This window comes from Diospyros lotus, unplaced genomic scaffold (assembly GCF_014633365.1).
Source record: "Diospyros lotus cultivar Yz01 unplaced genomic scaffold, ASM1463336v1 superscaf1, whole genome shotgun sequence".
In the NCBI taxonomy this organism is placed as follows: Eukaryota; Viridiplantae; Streptophyta; class Magnoliopsida; order Ericales; family Ebenaceae; genus Diospyros; species Diospyros lotus.
The window spans coordinates 6,557,087-6,577,253 of NW_026267104.1; the positions used below are offsets into that span (position 1 = coordinate 6,557,087).

Consider the following 20,167-nt stretch of genomic DNA (forward strand, 5'->3'; position numbering starts at 1 on the left):
ATTTGTTTGTTCACGTTGGGCAAATATTATGTTGTCTAACATGAGTAACATAATATTTTATTGATAATCACAATATCTTTTGATTTATTTGAGAAAAAATTTCAAAATACATAAGTTAAAATAAATATAAATTATATTTTTTAAAGATGATTAAATAACTTAGACCTGTATATATTATTTATAATTACGTTTTTTATCGAAAATATCATGCATATGAAAAAAATAATATTTTTTTATTTAATATGCTAGACCAAAATGATAGGTGAAATAGATAAAAAAAAAATGTAATTACACCTATTAAGAGTGACAAATGCACGGGTACACTTGTTAGATAAACAAATTTATATCTTTTATTTTTTTAAAAAGAAAAACATTTAACTAAAATTAATAATAAAACATCTATTTTATATAATTAAATTCAAAGTTAATGCGTCATTTGGACAGTTTTGACCAACATTATAATTAAATGGTCAATGTGTAAAAATGAAATTTTATACTATTATTATTAGTATTGAAAGATTATGTTTTTTTCATTAAAATATGAATATCAATGGTTGAAATTCCTCGCGTACCACGTTTCAGGACAAAAGCATTATTGGTAAGATTCACAATCAAATTGTCACGAGTGACATAATGGAAGAATTAATTTTAATATATTTCTTATCTAACTCAAATAAAGAATTATATTGTAATCGTATTTAGAGTTGAAAAGTACAGACTCGGTCAGACCAAATTTGACATACAAAAGAGACAGACTGAGTTAGGTAATGGGAAATGGGAGTCCAACAAGACTTTATAGCCTTTAATAAACGGGCTTAGACAGGACGGGCCATAAACTTACAAACAAAACATTTGAGAACTTGCAATAAGGAAAAGATTTGTCGGGTCGAGTTGCAGGCCACAAAGCTTTGGCCCAACACGATCCGTATTCTTGGGGTCGGGTCAGACTGTCCCGTTTGCTACAGTATCAAGTTAGGTGGGTTTGACTAAGAGACGGACTAATCAAATAGGCCAGGCTACCCGACTCATTTGACAACTCTAATCATATTATTTACCCATTTAGCCACATTATATTTATTTATTTTAAAAATTTGTTCATACAAATAGTGGAAATCATATATTAAGTTTGTATTCTGATTAAAAGAAATAAAGTTGGAGGATTATTTCAATTTTTAAATTTGCCACGTGTTAACCGGGAGGGGGGTGGGGGGGTGTTTATTTACATAATTTTTTAGTTTTGCAGGTCTTAAGTGCGAACAAAGCATAATAAGGGGTCTCCGCGTGAATTATTCGTCATCCTCGGATCATACCTGATCCAAGCACTTTCTATTCCACAAAAGGCTTCACTCGGTTGGCGTAATCAGGTGAAATACTATCCCTACTTTTCTCTCAAACCAGATTTCTCTGAGAATCTGCCTCCCTTTTCTCACAGATTTCTGATTTTTCTGTTGATCCGAGAAAGTATTCACATCTGTCTTTCTGTACGCGTCTTTGTGTGTAATAGAGTTCACAGTCACTAATTTTCCGTGAGTATTGGTCATTTTGCTCAGTCACGTTCAGTAATAGCCGGCTATGATTTTAGGTACTAGCTACTTTTCTATGTTGAAGGTTTGAGTTTCAATCTTCTTTTGGTTTCTGATAGTGTGTGATGTAGAAAAGCTTCGTTTTGAAGCATAGACATCTGATAATTTTCGATTCACCTTCGCATTTGAAACCAGAAATGCATCTTTGCGTGTTTCATAAAATTCAGTCATAAAAGGAAAGAAAGAATGAACGGAAGACAGAAGTCAACTCTCAGGTTGGCTGAAGCCACAGAAATGATTTCCTACTTGTTTATGCATTCAAGGTCTGTGTTGTCTTATTAGATTGTCACGACTGGTCGTTTTTTAGAATCTGGCTACATCTTTTTAGTTTTTCCCTAAATTGTGTCCGGGATTTGTTGTAGTGATAGTTGTACAGCAAATTCTCATCAACTCTTAGAAGGAGAAAGAATTTATTCTTTTACCTCTTAAATTTCTTTAGTGGAAATTATCCTGGAGATGTTATTATTTTTACTTAGAAAAAACTGTTTGCATGTCGTCTATTTACCTTGAATATTGTTTCCCCTGATAAACTCTCATTTTAAGCCGACATAGAAAGAGTGTTAAACCCCTAATTAACTTAATCAAGAGTATATAGTCTTTGGGGAAATTTAAATATGTTTCTTATGTCACCTTAATAATTTTAGTTGCTTCAATCACCAATTAAATTTATTTCCCAGAATAAATTAACATTTTTCAGATATATTTTCTCTTGACACAAACTTAACGTTGGCCTTTGTTTAATTAATCCATTTGCTATTGCAGCTTTCAGTTCCTATGCTCTCTAAGGTTGATACAACTACTTCATCTCTTTTCAGGGGAGCTATAGAAGGTTTCCAATTCATATGCTCTCTAAACGTGGTACAATGTTTAATCTCTTTGCAGGGAAACTCTTCACAATTAATGCAGTTGACTCATATCAGTTTTGAACTACAAGTCTGTTAAGCTAAAGTGGCCAGATGGTTTAGTGTGTAATGTATTTATAGTGTAAGTGGATACACCTGTAGAGACATTACTGAGTATGGCTTTCAAGCCACTGGTTTGGTATTGTCGGCCTGAGGAAAATGGGGCATGGGCAAAAGCAGTGGAAAATGAGTTTGGAGCTTATACACCTTGTGCAACGGACTCAATGGTGGTTTCTATCTCTAATCTGGTTCTTATGGTTCTTTGCTTATATCGTGTATGGAGGACCAAGAAAGATCTACGGGTCCAGAGATTCCGTTTGAGGTCCAATTATTACAACTACATGCTGGCTTTGTTGGCTGTATATTGTACTGCGGAACCTCTATTCAGATTAGTTGTGGGCATATCAGTGTTGAATCTTGATGGGCAGATTGGCCTTGCTCCATTTGAGGTGGGTTTTCATCTTCTGCATCTTCTGTGTGAGCTCTTTTGTTGCTTAACCCTTTCCTGTTCCAGGCTTATTAAAATCCTACAAAAAAAAAAAGAAAAGATAATTGTGATTTGAATGTGGTATTTATTAACCAAGTTACCCAAAATTTTGGTTGTGTTTATGTGAGAATGACATATTCTTCTTTTGTAGTTTATAGGAGATAACAACTTTTCTGTTTCACCCTTTCTACTCTTATTCTTCAAAATTTTGACAGCTAACTGCTACCTTATATGTAACTGTGTTATTTGGTCACATTGACTTGTCATGTTCACTATCTAATTAGTGCTGGAAAGTAATGGGGTTATATTTGTTTATATATTTATCAGTTTATGTTGACAAAGAGTCTTACATTTTGAAGTACATATGCAAGAAATATTTAAATTCTTTAGATAATTGAGGCCACATGAGAATTGTCCATCGTGTAGCTTGTCGAGCTACCTATTATCTCTGACACAGAATTTATTATGGCTTTTTGGCAGGTGGTTTCCCTCATCATTCAGGCTTTCTCCTGGTGCTCTATGCTGGTCATGCTTGGTGTAGAAACAAAGGTCTACATCCGTGAGTTGCGGTGGTATGTCAGATTTGCGGTCATTTTTGCACTGGTGGGGAGCACTGTGATGCTCAGTCTCATTCTTTCAGTGAAGGAGTTCTACAGTAGGTTAGTCTTTCTCTAGTTTCTTGATACTTTTTGAAAAGGTTGGTAACTGTCTGCCTGGCTAGGGATGTAAATGGGTCCTCAATTAACCCCATTTACATACTTGTTTTAATAAATTTTCAAATAAGGGTTATACCTATACCCTTTTTTATACTTATTTTACTTGTAAATGGGGTTAATTTGGACCCATTTACATCCCCATGCCTAGCTATCTCATAAGTGTTAGCTTCATCTTTTTTCTTGTCGATGTCACACATGGATAGATGCATATACATCTTTCAATGTTCAGAGGCTATGCTTTCTGTTACTTCTTACTTGAATTTTTTGTTAGAGTCAATATGCACTGGTGAATTATGGTAATGGATGATCTGAAAACCTACTGGTTGGTGGGAATAAAGTATCAACCATTAGAAAATGGCCATCCTGATATATTTTAACACTCTTGATATGAGGAATTTGGTACTTTTGCCATTGTAACCGCTGTGTGATCTACTTGTGCATTTTGTGTAAGTACATGTCTACCTATACAAATTGGAACATTGCAATGTTTATGGAGATAAGCTATGTTTGATAGATATTGGAAATTGAATGGTAAACCTTTCTTGTTCTTTCGGCTTCTCCAATGCCTAGTCCTTGCAAGTTGCCATGAAGTGCGAGAACAATTGCGCTTGGTGTTATTAAAAGGGATCATTTCTATACATTTGTTCCATGGTATCTCCTTGTGACTAGGGGACAAGCAATAAAGGTTCTCCCACATTGGCTTGCTTTTTTTGGAGAAAATATCTTGGCTTTATTCCCATCTCTCATAGTTCGTATAGGAGGAGGAAAATTGTGGTGCCCCATTGTTATGCATATAAGGTGTGCAGCCAGTGCACGGACCACTCTTCTTGGTCGCTTAGGAGGATTGGCATCTCTCTATCTATTTTTGGAGTTCTATGGTTGATATTAGGTCTAGTGTTAGATCTTTTGTTTGCTTTTCTTTAGAGTTCATGGACCACTTCTTCTTGGTTGCCTAAGAAGAGGGGTCTTGGTATATGTTGTTTGTAGAGGATATTGTTTTTGTAGATGAGACAAAAGAAGGCTTGATTATTAAGTTTGAATTATGGAAGAACACTGTAGAATTCAAAGGTTTCCAGTTGAGTAGGTCGAAAACCAAATATATGTAGTGTTAAAAAGGGCGCCCCTAGTGCTGGAAGCTCCTTGCACTGTTCTCTGATTTCTTTCTCATTTCTTTTTTTTAGCGTTCTTTCTCATTTCATTCCTTTGTACTCCTTAACTTTTTCTCCATGGATCAAAATGCACTTTAGAATTTTTTTCATTCAAAATTTAACCACACCACATAGAGCTTTTGAGATTTGGATCTCTACTAACCAAGTGGAGCTTATGATTGGAAATTATGTCTGACTCCTTTTCTAGGTAGATAGAAGAAAAGGGTCTTATTGGCATAGAATCCCTTAGAAGGAACATGTGAGTAAAGAATATTGTAGATATTTTGGGGGTGGGGTGGTAGAGAGAGATCAATATGTTGCTTTCTTTTTGTTTTTTTTGTTAAGTGAAATAAAATATGTTGCTTTCAAGAGTTGCTTTGGTCAGCTTAAAAATGAAATGATTCGTAAAAATGTTTTGTAAACATGAGGAATTGACCACAAAATATTGGATCGCCCCATCATAATGTTGGAAAACAAAATTAAAGACTATATAAATGTTCATGCAAACCAAGAACAACAACAACAATCACCAGCTTGACTCCCAATAGGTGGTGATAAATGTTCATTCAAACTCAATAATCAAATAATTGAATGCATTTTAAGTCTTATGAACCCCTTAGGTGAGGGCACACATAATCAAATTAAAAGTAGTATTGATAGAAAATTGCAAGTTATACCAAACAAAATTAATCTTATCAAGCATAAATGTATATGATAAAAGGGCATTCCATTGCTCAAGGCTCCTCATTTTGCGATAGTTGGGGAGGGTTTTATTTGTAATTTTGTATACATTTCCTTTGATTTTTTTTTTTTTTTAGGCAAAGAGGTTGTTTCCACAACTCATACCTGTGACCTTTTAGTCACATTGGAGCAACCTTACCATTACTAGTGTTAAATTATTAATCATCATCTCATCTAAAAGCTTAAGCGGTTAGATAGAGGGTTAACTTTATCTTTTATAGTATCATTTTTACTCTTAACACGCCCCCTCATGTATGGCTTGGCTTCATTGCATAACTAGTCCAAACATGTGCAACAATTTAAATATGGGATAATTGGTGAGGTTTGAACTCAGGACTTTTTGCTTGCTATGATACCATGTTAAATTGTTAACCACCATCTCATCTAAAAGCTTAAACTATTAGATAGATAGTTAACTTATCTTTTATATTATCATTTTTACTCTCAACAACTAGTAAGGCTCGTTATTGCATAAATGTATATGTATATTAGAATGAAATAAATTTTGATGAATGATCAGAAATAGTTATAATTAAGATATTAATTGTAAGCAAGGGTCTAGTTGTTTATAAATTTTATGAGATCCTTCTCACAAAGTTTATTTTATTATTTTTTATCCTATAACAAGAACAACAATAATGTTCAGTCAACAAAAAATAGATGCTGATAAATAAGATGTTTAAATAGTTAATTACGGAAATGATTGTGAGATTCATGCAATAGTAGGAATGGAGAAAAATTGTCCCAATCGTAATATATGAAATGAATGCATCTATTGTATCAAAGTAAAAAGGTAATATCTCTACTCAATCCATATTTTTAAGCTCATTATCTCACATTTTTAATAAACTTAATTTATTATTTGTTCTTAATATATTGTTTTGATTAAAAAGATAAATAGAAATAAATACTGTTTAGATAGTCCTAAAACTATTTGATAGGGCTTTGTTTAAGTTCTATAAGTTTTTTTATGTTACTTCAAAAATATGAGAATTTTGTTATTCTGCAATGATATACCCCTGTCAAATAACTTACTAGTTTTAAAACCTGGAAATCACCTTATCTTGAATATTTTGTCTAAGTGCTGCGCCCAAAACTGGTAGCAGAAATTTTGGGCTCTTAACAAGTAGTATATGTAAGACCTCCTTATTATACTTCCATCATAGGGATGGGTCATCACAAACTTGTCCTATTTAGCCCCTATTGTGTTTTCCACAAGGCCACAAATCGTACATCACCATGATTTTGACATGTTGTCGGTCCAAAATATACTACCATGATCTGCATCCACACAATAGTGGATTTAGATTTAGATATCACATATAAGACCACATGTTCTCACACTGACGTGCTAGCTGAAATAAATGTCTTGGGTTCTTAGGATGAGTAGTATGCCCAAGACTTTCTAACATGTTATCTATGTGAGACTGAGCCATGGTAACTTGTATTTTGATTACCTTTGTTCTCAAAATTTGACCAGAGGTCAAATTGTCATGTATTTGTTTCTAGATGTGGTTTTAATATAAATCTGAAGTTGTAGTTCTTCATGCAGATCTAGTCTGTTTCTGTACATCAGTGAGGTCTCCGTCCAGGTATGATACTCCTCTTTCACTTTCTTTTTCTTAAATGTTGGTTATATGATGTCTTTTTTTTGTTTTTATTATTATTTTCCATGTTTATCTTCTGTGTAAGACTGTCTGTTACTTCAGCATTGGGGCTAAGGCTCATAGTAGGTAACTCAAAGCTTGGCTTGCTTTTATCTAGCCCCTAGGAGATGCAATTGATAGCTGAGGACCAGCAAGCCTGAGGTTGTAAATGCTTCATTGGATGCCAATAAGACAAATATTTATAGGCTCCATCGGACACCCTTGGTTAGATTAATGGAAATCAAACTTTGATTACTGTATAATGTAAATCTTATGATGTTGTGTGTTGTGGAAATAAGAGATCGGGAGGCCAACAGGCCGAGAATATTGCAAAGATGAGGGTCCGAAATTCTAGGGAAGTTAGAGATAGAGGGAAAAGAAGATAATTCAGTTTATATAATTTAGTTTAAATTGTATTCCTGAAATTTAGAGATAGCTAGTTTGTATTTTAAATAACTTAGATATCTTGTAAATAGAGTAGATTTCTATAGGAGGTAGATGTCTTGTACTCATATGTATATATACATCCTAGATGCATGAAAAGGAAGAGTTTTTTCTTTCTCCTAAATATTTTCTACATGTGTTGTAGTACCACATCTTGCTTGGATGGAAAGTTGATCAGTTTTAGTTCTACAACTATTGTGGACTTCAGTAGGCTGTAGTGTCGGGAAGTGCTGGACTTTAAACCTGATAAGAACATCATTTTTTTTATGCTCCTATTTTTCAACTTACTGTTGTCTAGTGTCTGATAACAATAATAACCGTGACTGGTGGAAGACCTAAATTTTATGTTCATTTTGATGTTTGCTCTCTAAGATGTCTAAATACTAGCCCAGTACGGAATACAGGAGTCCGGAGAAAATAAGCACGAATATTTTGTGGATCAGAATATAGATGCGGCTATTTAATTTTGAGGTCACAACAGTTGATCAATTTTAATATATGGTTGTATGTGGTATAGGTTTTGTTTGGAGTACTCTTGCTGGTGCACTTTCCCAACTTTGATCCTTATCCAGGCTACACTCCTCTGCGGACTGAGTCTGTTGATGGCACTGAATATGAAGAACTTCCTGATGGAGAGCAAATTTGTCCTGAGAGGCATGTCAATATATTTTCAAGTACGTTCTTGATTATTTGCATCCTTAATGCTAGCTATTCTGGAATTCTTTGGGCTGGTTGATCCTCAGACATGAGTGGCAATTGGATGGGTTGTGAAAGAGGGGAATTGTTTGAACTGTTCTCTTTTTTCCATTTTCTTTGGCTTTACTGTCTGTGTGTAGAATTAGTAGAATGCATTTGAATAATAAGTCTACAAAAAATGCCCTTTCCTCCATGGGGATAAAGAGTAGCAATTGAATTCAAATTTTTTAATCTTGAAATTTTAAGCTTACATCGAGATATCCTATGGATTGTCTATCATCTCAGTTGGGCTTGGTTAAGGTGATCTGGCCCTTGTTTGATTTGAAAATTAAATTCTTTGTCTTGATTCCTTTTTTTGAATTATCTTGACTATCATCTCCAGACCTTTCTATTTCACCTTCATAGGTTTGTCAGTTACTGTAGAAGCATTGTTTTTGTGTTTAAGGTCCTTCCAACAGCACTGCTCAACTTTCTTTTTGTGTTTGGGGCCACATTTATAGTGTAGTGACTATTTGAACTGCTTGACTTAAACTAATATTCTGGTTCCTGGTTTCTTCTGTAGAAATTACTTTTGGATGGATGAATCAACTTATGCACCTTGGCTTTAAAAGGCCTCTGACAGAGAAGGATGTTTGGAAGCTGGACACATGGGACCGGACTGAAACGCTTAACAGCAAGTTTGTCCTTGTTTATTTTAATTTCTTTATTTTTTTTGGTTGAGTGTCTTATATTAATTTCTTTTGTGTGTCTTTCATGGCAAAATTTATTTGATGTTTCTTTTTGATTCTTTAGGTTCCAGCAATGTTGGGCTGAGGAATCTCATAGACCTCGACCATGGCTTTTAAGAGCGCTAAATCGTAGCCTGGGAGGAAGGTGTGGAGTGATGCATCATTAAGAATTATTTTGATTGCAGATCCTGTTGTTTATTCAGTTAAATAATTTTTCTTGTTCTTGTGTTTGCGGGCATAAGTTTCATTATTACTACATATACAACAGGTCTTAATAATTTCTTTCATCTGATTCTTATAGGTTTTGGTTGGGGGGCTTCTTTAAGGTAATGAGTCTGATTTAGAGTAGAATATTTGCATGCATGTGGTTTTTATGGAATTCTTACAGTTTATTTATCTTAGTTGCATTTATCCATGTTATGCTCATTTGGATCCATATTTTCAGCCTAAATTCGCAAACTGCATTAGGTAAACATGGTTTTCATATAATATTTATGGATCTTGTTCTACCTGAGGGACTTTCGCTTGCTTTCTCCCTGCTTCTTTTCTTGTTTTTTTGGTCCTTTTCAAAATATACACCATCTGATGGACTTAGCAACCTCAGTAGTTGATTTTGTAGAAAAGCTTATGAAATTATTACGCTGATGCTTTTGTTGTTAGTATGGTAATAATGCATTTGGGACAAATATGAAACTGTAACCAATAGTGTAGGCTATGCAAGCTTGTGATTTATGTGTAATATTCCATCTAGCTGTTGTGAAACCATAACTCAAAATCTAAGAAATATCAGATCTTAATTTTGGTTATGCTGAACTTTTTTCCATATTCTTAAAATGATATTTTCATATTATCGATGAAAGCAGTGTATCCCCTTTAGAGGATACCTTATTATATGTACTATCTACTTTTTTCTCATCCCCTTTCCTCTCAATAAATTTTCCTTCCTTCTTTAAAAAAAAAAAAAAAAAGGATGTTATGAAAGCTTTGTTTCTCTCATTTTCTGATGAAACTTATTGATTCAAGAGCACCAATGATGTAGGGGAATATTTTTTTTTGATTTATTAGTATTTTTATTTTTATTTTAAAAACTGAATATGTGGAATGTAAATTTAGTAAAAATACGAAATATGGATGATGTTAAGGTAAATTTTGAAGTTCTTTTCAACCCAAGAAAATATCACTTTGGATATCTTGGATCAATCATCTAAAAAGATAGGGAGATTAACAAGGATATTACCTTAGACTCAAGGTAAGATAGTTAAAATGGAAAAACACACCCGAAGTTTTACGTAACAGTAACGCTAAATCTAAAAGGAAAATTTTATAAAATTACTATAAGACCAATTTTGTTGCATGACACAAAATTGTTAGGCAGTAAAGCGCTAACATGTGCAAAATACGAGTGTAATGGAGATGAGAATATTATGATGGATGTGTGACTATACAAGAAAGGATAAAATTAGAAATGAGCTTATCTGTTATAAGGTTAGAGTGTCTCTTATTGAAGATAAAATATGTGAAATATGATTAAGATAGTTTGATCATGTATGAAGAAGACCAATAAAGTCTCTTTTGAGTAGGGTGGATGGATGGAACAGTTATTTAGCAAATGAGGTGGTAGAAGACCAAGAATAATTTGGTGGGAGATTCTTTGGTATGATGTGAGTTATAAGTATTGTTTTTGTTTAACTTATTGTTAGTATTTATACTATTAGCTTTAATAATTAGTCACATGACTTTTTTAATTTAGATGGATGTTTAAGATTAGAAGTGTTTCTTTGTGATCAAGTGATAGGATATATGATAGGTATTGGTTGCGATAACTCCATATAAATAGTCTTTTAAGACACTTTGTAGGTGACATTATTATTCCAACTAAACATTTTCTTAAACCCTAAATATTAAATTATTGTTCTAGCTTTGATCCTACATTGATTTTTGTCATAATGACACTTGTTTTTGTTGTCTTTTCATCTAGTGATGGCGATTTATACCCACTTTAGTCAAAGCGGGGTTTCCCTAGTCAATTTGGGTTTGGGGAAGACTTGAAGTGCAAAGATGATGTTTGGGGTAGGGGTGGGGATAATACTCCCTACCCTGTACCCAAATCCAAACCTAAAGCTGAACCAGTATATATATATATTAATATTTAAATTATTATTTATATTTTAACTCATATATAAGTTGTAAAGGGTAAAAATACATTAAAAATATTATTTTGATTTTAAACTTTAACTTTTGCAATTTAATTTTTGTTAAATGTTTTAATATTAATTTATATGTTGCAATTTCTTCATATTTTAATATTATTTTGATTCTGATCAAATGTTTGGGTAAGGTTGGGATCTGTTTGGTGAGGTGGGCTGGTTTGGTTAGGTAATTCGGGAAATGAGTTCCCCGTGGGATGGGGTTGGGGTTGATTTTCTCTAGTGTTGCAATTGAGCAGAACAGAGTCGAGATTTGTTGAGCTTAGGTTTGGCTCGGTGAGTAAGTGCATGGGCTTGAGCTCGGATCATCAGGAAGCTTGGCAAGGGTAGGTGGTCGCAAGCACGGAGGTCGTCGCACGCCGGTTAGTTGGAGAAGATGGACAACAGGGTCGGTCACAACCAGTGACCAGTGAAGGAGGAGAAGTCGTCAGTCATCCTTGTAGTGTCAGAAGGGGAGAAGAAGGAATAAAACAGGTAAAGAAGAGGAAGGAATAGCCGTCAGTCTGTCGTCCTTGCTTGTTGGCTGCTCTAGAGAAGAAGAAGGAACAACCGAAGGGGAGGGGAGAGGAGAGAGAGCAATGGCCAAGAAGAGTGGGGTTTCTTGGAGACCGCACCCCTACTAAAAATTTAATAACTAATGAATAATGATGAATGATGGGGTTTCTTGGAGGCCCCCAAACTAAAAATTTAATAAATTATGATGAATGATGATATATGTATGTATATGTATTTATGTTTAAATAATATGTTTATAAAATATATATCTAATATATATTATTTAATCATAAAATAATATATATAAAATCATGAATACATTTATTAATGTATTTATAAACAATGCTTTTTCACGAGCTAATCACGAAATTCTAATCGAGCCTGCTCGCGAGCCTTTAATCGAGCTAGCTTGTGAGCTAATGTGCTAAGTTTTACTGAGCTCAACCTCGGCTTGTTTACAAATCGAGCTTCAAAGTTAGGTTCAAGCTCGGCTTGTTTACCTTAACAAACGAACTTGAATGAGATTTTATCGAGCCGAAAATCAAGCCGCTAACGAACGGGTTGGCTCATTTGCGACCCTAATTTTCCCCTTTGGTAGGTTGAATTTGGTTTGAGTTTAGAGTTGAGTTTGGGTGTTTGGGTTCAAGGATGGGGATGGCATTCCTATTTTCGTCTCACCCTATGTCAATTAGCTTATCCCATAATGAATCAAGCCACAACCTAATTCAATTCTGTTCAGACAAACTCTTGTTTGGAGTTGGCATTTGCATGTTTAAATTACCATTAGATTTTTTTTTTCATATATTATTGTTTTTTAGTTTGCTCTATATGTTCATAACATTTCCTTTCTGCATGGTCCGTAGATTTTTAATGATGCCTCCCAGTTTGTCGGCCCTCTTATATTGAACCAACTTCTACAGGTTAGTTATTTTTACCACAGTTCGTCACTATTTCAATATTAGTGGCTCACTTTTACAGTTAGATCATTTGAATGTTAGTTATGTGCTATTGAACAATATTAGCTAAAGAAGAAAACAATGGATGAACTATCATAAATGCTGTCTTTGTAACCATTTGATAGAAGCTGATAAAAGTTTTGATATTGGGACTCAGGTAAGCTTTTTTTCCTTTTCCTTTTCTTTTAACTTTTTTCAACATGTTTTTGTCTTTCCTGCAATGAAATTTAATGTGATAAGGTAATTTTTGTTCAAAGAAAAATACGACTGAACAAACATTTGTCAAATAGACATGAGTTAAAACAAAATTGAAGTTATCCTTTGTTCGCAATTTAGTATCATTAATGGGAAGCAACATCATGGGGCTGAAATTTGATTTCTGATCGTCTGATCTTCCCTTCTTGCATGGATTTGGAGTTATGGAGAAAATTAGAAAATGCAAATTAGTCATGAAGAAATGAATTGATATAAAAAATTCTAGATTATGACTGCAGAAAGCTCTGTGAAAACTATACGATTTGTCTAGGGAGTGCTACTGGCAAATGTCATTGAATTATGAGTAATGCTATTCATCTCCAGTAGAGATGAACAATGGTGATATGGTAACCCATGTTGAAATGTTTAGTTGACATTACACACCTATTTAAAAGATATGAAAAATAAAATCTGTTGGATGCTCTTTCATCTTCCCCAGTCTAACACTTCCACATGGGCTGTCATATCGCTGTTCATCTCTACTGGAGATGAATAGCATTACTCTTTAATTTTCTTCAAAACTCTTTAAGTTCGGATTACATATTTGTGTGTTGTTGCTGTGTCATCACTCTCCAGTTAAAGTACTTATGTTTCGATGCCCCTATTCTTATATACGTTTTATAAATTGGACAATTCTCAGCATTTTTTATTTAAACTGAGGCTGGGACTCATTGAAAATTTTTTTAACCAATAACTCAAGTGTCTACGTTTTGATCCCCTGCCCCTCCCACCTAAGAAAAAGAAAAGGAAATCAAAATAGTAGAATGATTTTCTGATTAAATCTGTTTTAAGACGAGGGAATTGAAGTTAGGCCTCACCATCTCTGGTGATAGACACAGTTAACAGAATGCAGAAAGGAATTCTTTTAATAAAGTTGTGATCCTTCGTTTGGAAACTTTATAGTGGAAGTACTAAAAATTTGTAGATAAATTAGTACATTTCTGTAACTATTATTTCCAATCCAGTAATCTAATGAGGCTAACAGCTATTTTTTATAAACCAAATAGTAATTTGCTGAAAATGCAAAATATTCCATATGGCAAACAACTCACAAAGAAGCAAAATACCACAGCCAACAACCTGATTAGTAACCTCTATTGCTGCACCTGGTGTCAAGTTATTTAAAATATATAATTCACATGAATTAGTAACTCTATGAGTAGTCCTGTAACTTTTCTTGGGGTTTAATAATGATTGCATATGGCTACAACAGTTATACAAGTGACAATTTCAAAATTAACAATTACAATAATTGAAAGTTAAGGATAATGCAAACATTAAAAATGAACTAAATTTCTTGCCACACATTATGAATTTCGAATTAAAACTAAAACTCGACATCAAAGTAGTAAACATTATTCTCATTGCTGCTTAAACAAGCATGCTAGGATTTGTGCTACCCCAAGCTGGACATGAATATTGATCCTATTAATATCACCCCAGTTGGAAAGAAGAAATACCAAGCATATTCATGTCACCCCTGTTTGGACACTTGAGTTTTGAACAATATTAATATCACCCCAGCTGGACCAGGGAAAGCAGTTTAGGTGACTGGTATGTACAGCACATCTTAAAAAATTGTTCAATTCTCAAAACAAAGTTAGACTTCAACAAGTTTAGATTAATTGGGGAACTCAGTTCTCCCATAAAAGGTATTCACTGCCTTTCTACAAACTTCCAAACTTCCTAATTGGCTTTAGAATGGCCGATCTCTGGTAATGATGACCTATATAAACAAATTTCTACATAACTATTTTCGTTTTTTTTCAATTCTACATATCAAGACAAAGAGCATTCAACTTAAAATTCTGGTAAATATAAGAAATAGGAACTCACCCAAAATCTGCACATACTATCTTTTCACACCATTGCTATGTTATTATATCATCTTTCTATATTACTGATGCATGGTTTTTTTACTACCAAAGCATTATTAAACCTAGTTCTTTATTAGTAATAACAAATTTTAAGATAACAGAAAAAAAACAAGATCAAATTATACATTAAGAGTTATAAGACATCTTCATGAAACATATAGATTGTTTTGTATCATATCAATTTTCTAGTTGTTAATTAGTTAAATCATACAACTATCAGAAATTTGTTTAAGAGAATGAAGAATAGAAAAATCAAAACTATAGTTCTTTAAATAGTCCAAAACTCATTAAGTTTTGTTTTCTACTTTCCTCTTGTTCTCTCTGGGGTAACATGTGAAAATAATATAGTATGATAATATGAGTGCATAAGTAGATACTACTTGCATAACTGTGAAATAGTAAAACCACTTTGGGAGTTATTTCTTGATATTGAATATATAAAATGGGAATGTTAGTGAGAGCTGCTGAAACAATTGTTATAAAGCTTCCCTCCTTTCTTGTAGGGAACTCTAACACTTGTAGTGTTTTGTGATGTTTGCAGTCTATGCAGCGTAGAGATCCAGCTTGGATTGGTTATATCTATGCCTTCTCAATTTTTGTTGGAGTGGTATGACTTGAATCCCTCTGTTTGTTTCTTGCTATTGCTTGGTGTCATGTGCATTAGGAGTGATAGCTGAAGCTATACAGCTAGTACTTTCTGCTTACCTTTGTTGGAGGGAAATATTGATGAGACATGGCGCCAATATAGATGTTCCAATCCATTTTGGGATGATGTTTGATTACTATCTAGTAACTGGAATTAACCATACAACATATTTTGTCCACCTGTGGCAACTGTAACATTAGATGCCATAGAGGGCAACTTCTGAAGTTATTTTCAGTAATGCAAAAGGACAATTGCCCCTTGGTTGCACAAGAGGGTATTTAGTAAGGAACTTTAGGCTCTTCTACAGTAAGTATGTTGTCATAAGCTTTTTATGGTGAAAGATCAAAGAAAAAGATAAAAGAAGATTGGAACTGAGAGAGAGAGAGAGAGAGAGAAGAAAATAAATTCTGTATAATCTCAAAGTCTTTAAATGTAAGTAATCTGTGCATTTATCTTCTACATGCATGTAAGAGAGGTTATAATCTAACTAGGAATAGAAAAAAGATCAAGAAACAAAATTCTAAAGTAAATAAAACTTTAAGTGGCTTTTAGTTGTGGAAGATAGCCCTTTTTTAGGAAAAGTTTTTCACAGAAATGGAAACTTTGTTTTCTACAAAATGTTGTGAATCAAGGTTTTGATTATATATGTGATTGGTCAATATTCTATAGATTTAAAACCTATAATTAGGATGTGATTATATCTATGTTACTGTAAATAGGAGACTACCAAATTAGGAGATTTGTTTTCATAGTTAGGTAGGCATCCTATGTGTATATATGTACCTACCAGTTCAATGAGAATTATTGCCATATTTTTCCTCATGATATCAAAACCAAAGAAACCCCAGGACTCTTTTTCGAGCCTTCATCACCAACTGCCCTTCTGCTACTACCGACAGCCTACCACCAGCAGCCTTCATTGTTTCCCAACCATCCTTGCTACTACAGTCATCACTAGCAGCAACCTTCATTGCTGCGATAGTACTTTATTTCTCCTTTTCTTAGCGCTACCCATTAACCAGAGATGTAGGCCACCACTGATGAAGTTAGTTCCCATGACATAAGGGAAACACCGGTGCCTGTGTTGTTTCATCCGTCGGGAGAACTGCAACAAATTAATGTTGCCTATCGGTTGGATGGGAGAAATTATCTTAGATTGTCCCAGTTGATTCAAACCAATTTAAAAGGGAAGATTAGCCATATTATAGGGACCGGACCAAAGAACGAAGATCCAGCCTATGGAGCATGGGATGAAGAAGATTCCATGATCATCGCATGGTTGTTGAGTTCCATGGCACTTGAAATCAGTGACACTTGCATGTTTTTATCAACAACAAAGGAGGTTTGAGAGTCTATCCAACAAACCTACTTGAAGGTAAAAGATGCAGTCCGTATCTATCAATTGAAGACCAAAATAGTTGTAGCGAAGCAAGGAAACACAAATGTCATTGAGTATGCTAATTTCCTAAAGGGACTTTGGCAAGAGATGGATTGCTACTGGGTAATTGAGATGAAGAACAATGATGATGCAACCACCTTGAAAGCTTTCATAGACAAAGATCGCACCTATGATTTTCTTGTAGGCCTCAACGTAGAGAATGATCAGGTGAGGATTCGAATCCTAGGCAAAGATGACTTACCTTCACCTTAATGAAGTAATTTCGATTATTTTAGCTGAGGAAAGCAGGCGGGGTGTCATGTTGGATGCAAAACCAGTTGAGGCCTCAGCATTGGTAGCAAATGGAGCAAGTTGTGGGTTTAAGAAGGACTAACTGGTTGGAGAAAATGAAAAAACAGGTCTCAAATCAAAGGGTAGTGACAACCGTGAGAATATGTGGTGTATTTTTTGTAAGAAACTAAGGCATACTAGGGAGATGTGTTGGAGGAAACCACCGAGAGCAAAGAATGGGGAAATAGAGGTGGACACCAGCAACATCGAAGTCAGGGGCAAGTCGATATGGTGACAACCCCACAAGGGGAATGATGCAGCGTGTAGCGCGTGTGTAAAAAAAACATACCAAAATAAACACTTGAAAGAACAAACTTCGATGGTCGAAGCTTGGCTTTCAAGAAAACACAAAAAACAAGACTGTTTTGCTAAGAAAACTCAAATAGGTTGCTGAAATTTGATTGAGAAAAATTTGATTACAACCCCAAACTTCTAGATATATTTATAGTGTTTGGCTAATTCAAATCCATCTAATATTTGTAATTAAAATTCAACTAAAATCCTAGAAATAAATACTAAGTAAAAGTAAACTAGAATCTTAATAGAAATAAATTCTGAATAAAATTTAACTATAATCTTAATAAAAATAAAACCCTAATCAAACATGAAGTAGAATCCTAAATCAAGTAGAATTCTAAAACTTAAGAAGTATTAAAATATTGTTTTGGCGCTACTATTCCGGTGATACTGTTCAAGTTTGGTCGGGTTGGCCTTGGGTCGGGTCTTGATTGGTGACCGCATCAGGGAAGAACAGTTTCACAAATCAAAGGAATTCAACGAGGAGGAGATTGAAAAGTTGCGGTACTTCCTAAGTACTCTTGACAAACCATCCTCTTCTAGTGCCTGCTCATTGATACAATCAAGTAAACCTTCAATGTCCCATGCTTTAAATGCCTTTGATACATCCCGTAAAGACTTATGGATTATTGACTTCGGAACCACTAACCATGTGACTCTTTCCTCCCGGTTGTTTACTCATACTCACCCTGTTCTAGCAATCGGGAAATTGCTACAGCTGATGGTTCTTTGATCACAATAGCTAGGATAGGAAAAAAATGTCCATGTGCCTAAACTGTCCACTAACCTTCTCTCCATATCCAAACTATCCTATGATGTCAATTGCAAAGTGATTTTTCTCCCTTCTTGCTGTTTGTTTTAGGACAAAGACTTGAGATTGATGATTGGACATGATAAGGGACGAGATGACTTATACTATCTTGAGAAATCTAAAAAAGTACCAGTTGGGAGGTGGAACTAGTCCTTAACATACCTTTCAGAATCGTATATACCCCCAAGGACACTATTTGGCTGCATCATTATAGGTTGGGACATTTTGCTTTTTCCACTCTTAAAATCCTATTTTTTTCTTTGTTTAAAAACCTAGATATTAGACAATTTTATTGTGATGTCTGTGAATTTGCCAAACACAAACATGAGGTTTTTCCTTCTAGTCATAACATATGTCGTACTCCTTTTGAATTTATTCATAGTGATATTTGGGGTCCATCACCCATTCCAAATGTTTCTCGGGCACGTTAGTTTGTTTCGTTTATTAATGATTGCACAAGGGTTACATGGGTCTTTCTTCTTAAATCTAAATTTGATGTGAGTGATATTCTTCCCAATTTCTTTTCTATGATCCACAATCAATTTGGGGGAACAAATCAAACAATTTAGGTTAGATAATGCAAGGGATTACTTTAACCAAACCCTTTCCACCTATTTCATTGAATCATAACATCTGTCAGAAGTAACAAAAAGTTTGGTAGAAGGTTATTTTGTCCTACTTTTTGATGTTGTTTTATTCCCATTATTATTAGCTGTACTGGTTTACAAAGAGGATAATTGTTTACTTAAGTGACATTTTCTCATTCTATATAACTTTTATAACTGAACTTAATCACTGCACTAGTTTGTTGATCATGGAGCATTTAATGTCCCAGTGTTGTGTTTGATGTTCTTTGTTTCTGATCTTTGTAACTTTGGTTCAGGTACTTGGAGTGTTATGTGAAGCTCAATATTTTCAGAATGTCATGCGGGTTGGTTACCGCTTACGATCAACTCTGGTAAAATTCTTTTACTTTTACTTTTTTTTTTTTTCAATTAACCTTCTGCTAAATTGTTCTGGTATTATTCCCTGTTCTCATTGTCTATTTTGTTTAGTTGGCTTTTAACATTGTAGATCCATCTTTCACTCAATTTTTGGATTTTGTTGAATGCTATTAGTAGCTTTGATCAGGTGCATAAAGAAGTTCTATGTCTTGCTACACATGACAGACATCGTTTTTATTTTTTCTTTTTCGTTTTGAAACTTTACTGAGCTTCAGGATGACAGAAATGTAGCAACATTGTTAGTGTTGACGCATACTTGAACATGTTGTTTGTAGGTTGCTGCTGTGTTCCGCAAATCTTTAAGGTTAACCCATGAGAGTCGTAAAAAGTTTCCATCTGGAAAAATAACCAACTTGATGACAACTGATTCTGAATCACTCCAGGCATGTTTATTGCTATCACTATGAAAACTTTATAATGTGCTTTATGTTGATGCTTCAATTTGTCTATGTATGGATGAAAGCTCCTTTGTCAGCATTATTCTTAATCTTAATACATGTTTCTTTTCTTTTCTTTTATGAACAGCAAATATGCCAATCACTTCACACTTTGTGGTCAGCTCCTTTTCGAATTGTTGTTGCTATGGTTCTACTTTACCAGCAGTTAGGTGTTGCTTCACTTCTTGGGGCACTAATGCTAGGTCTTCTGATCCCCATACAGGTAAATCGGTTACCCTCTCTCTCTTTATCACTCAAGCCTCCCCTCCACCCACACAATTTTCTTTGGTTTCTATGTTATTCTGTTTTACAGCTTGTGGATGAATCTGATCTAATTCACAAGGATCATGAAGAGAATTGCT

At 34.3% G+C, this 20,167-nt stretch overlaps 1 protein-coding gene across 1 annotated transcript in view; it reads left to right on the forward strand.

Annotated features, from left to right (window-relative positions):
• Positions 1-1,277: 1,277 nt before the first annotated feature.
• LOC127792965 (ABC transporter C family member 2-like) overlaps positions 1,278-20,167 on the forward strand; it is a 50,859-nt gene continuing 31,969 nt past the window's right edge. The window contains 14 exon segments of the mRNA XM_052323668.1: positions 1,278-1,364; positions 2,346-2,369; positions 2,466-2,934; positions 3,453-3,631; positions 7,130-7,169; positions 8,185-8,341; positions 8,926-9,040; positions 9,156-9,236; positions 9,393-9,417; positions 12,657-12,713; positions 15,423-15,488; positions 19,248-19,322; positions 19,644-19,751; positions 19,894-20,028. Coding sequence (XP_052179628.1) covers positions 2,602-2,934; positions 3,453-3,631; positions 7,130-7,169; positions 8,185-8,341; positions 8,926-9,040; positions 9,156-9,236; positions 9,393-9,417; positions 12,657-12,713; positions 15,423-15,488; positions 19,248-19,322; positions 19,644-19,751; positions 19,894-20,028 — 1,371 coding nt within the window. The 5' untranslated portion in view covers positions 1,278-1,364; positions 2,346-2,369; positions 2,466-2,601.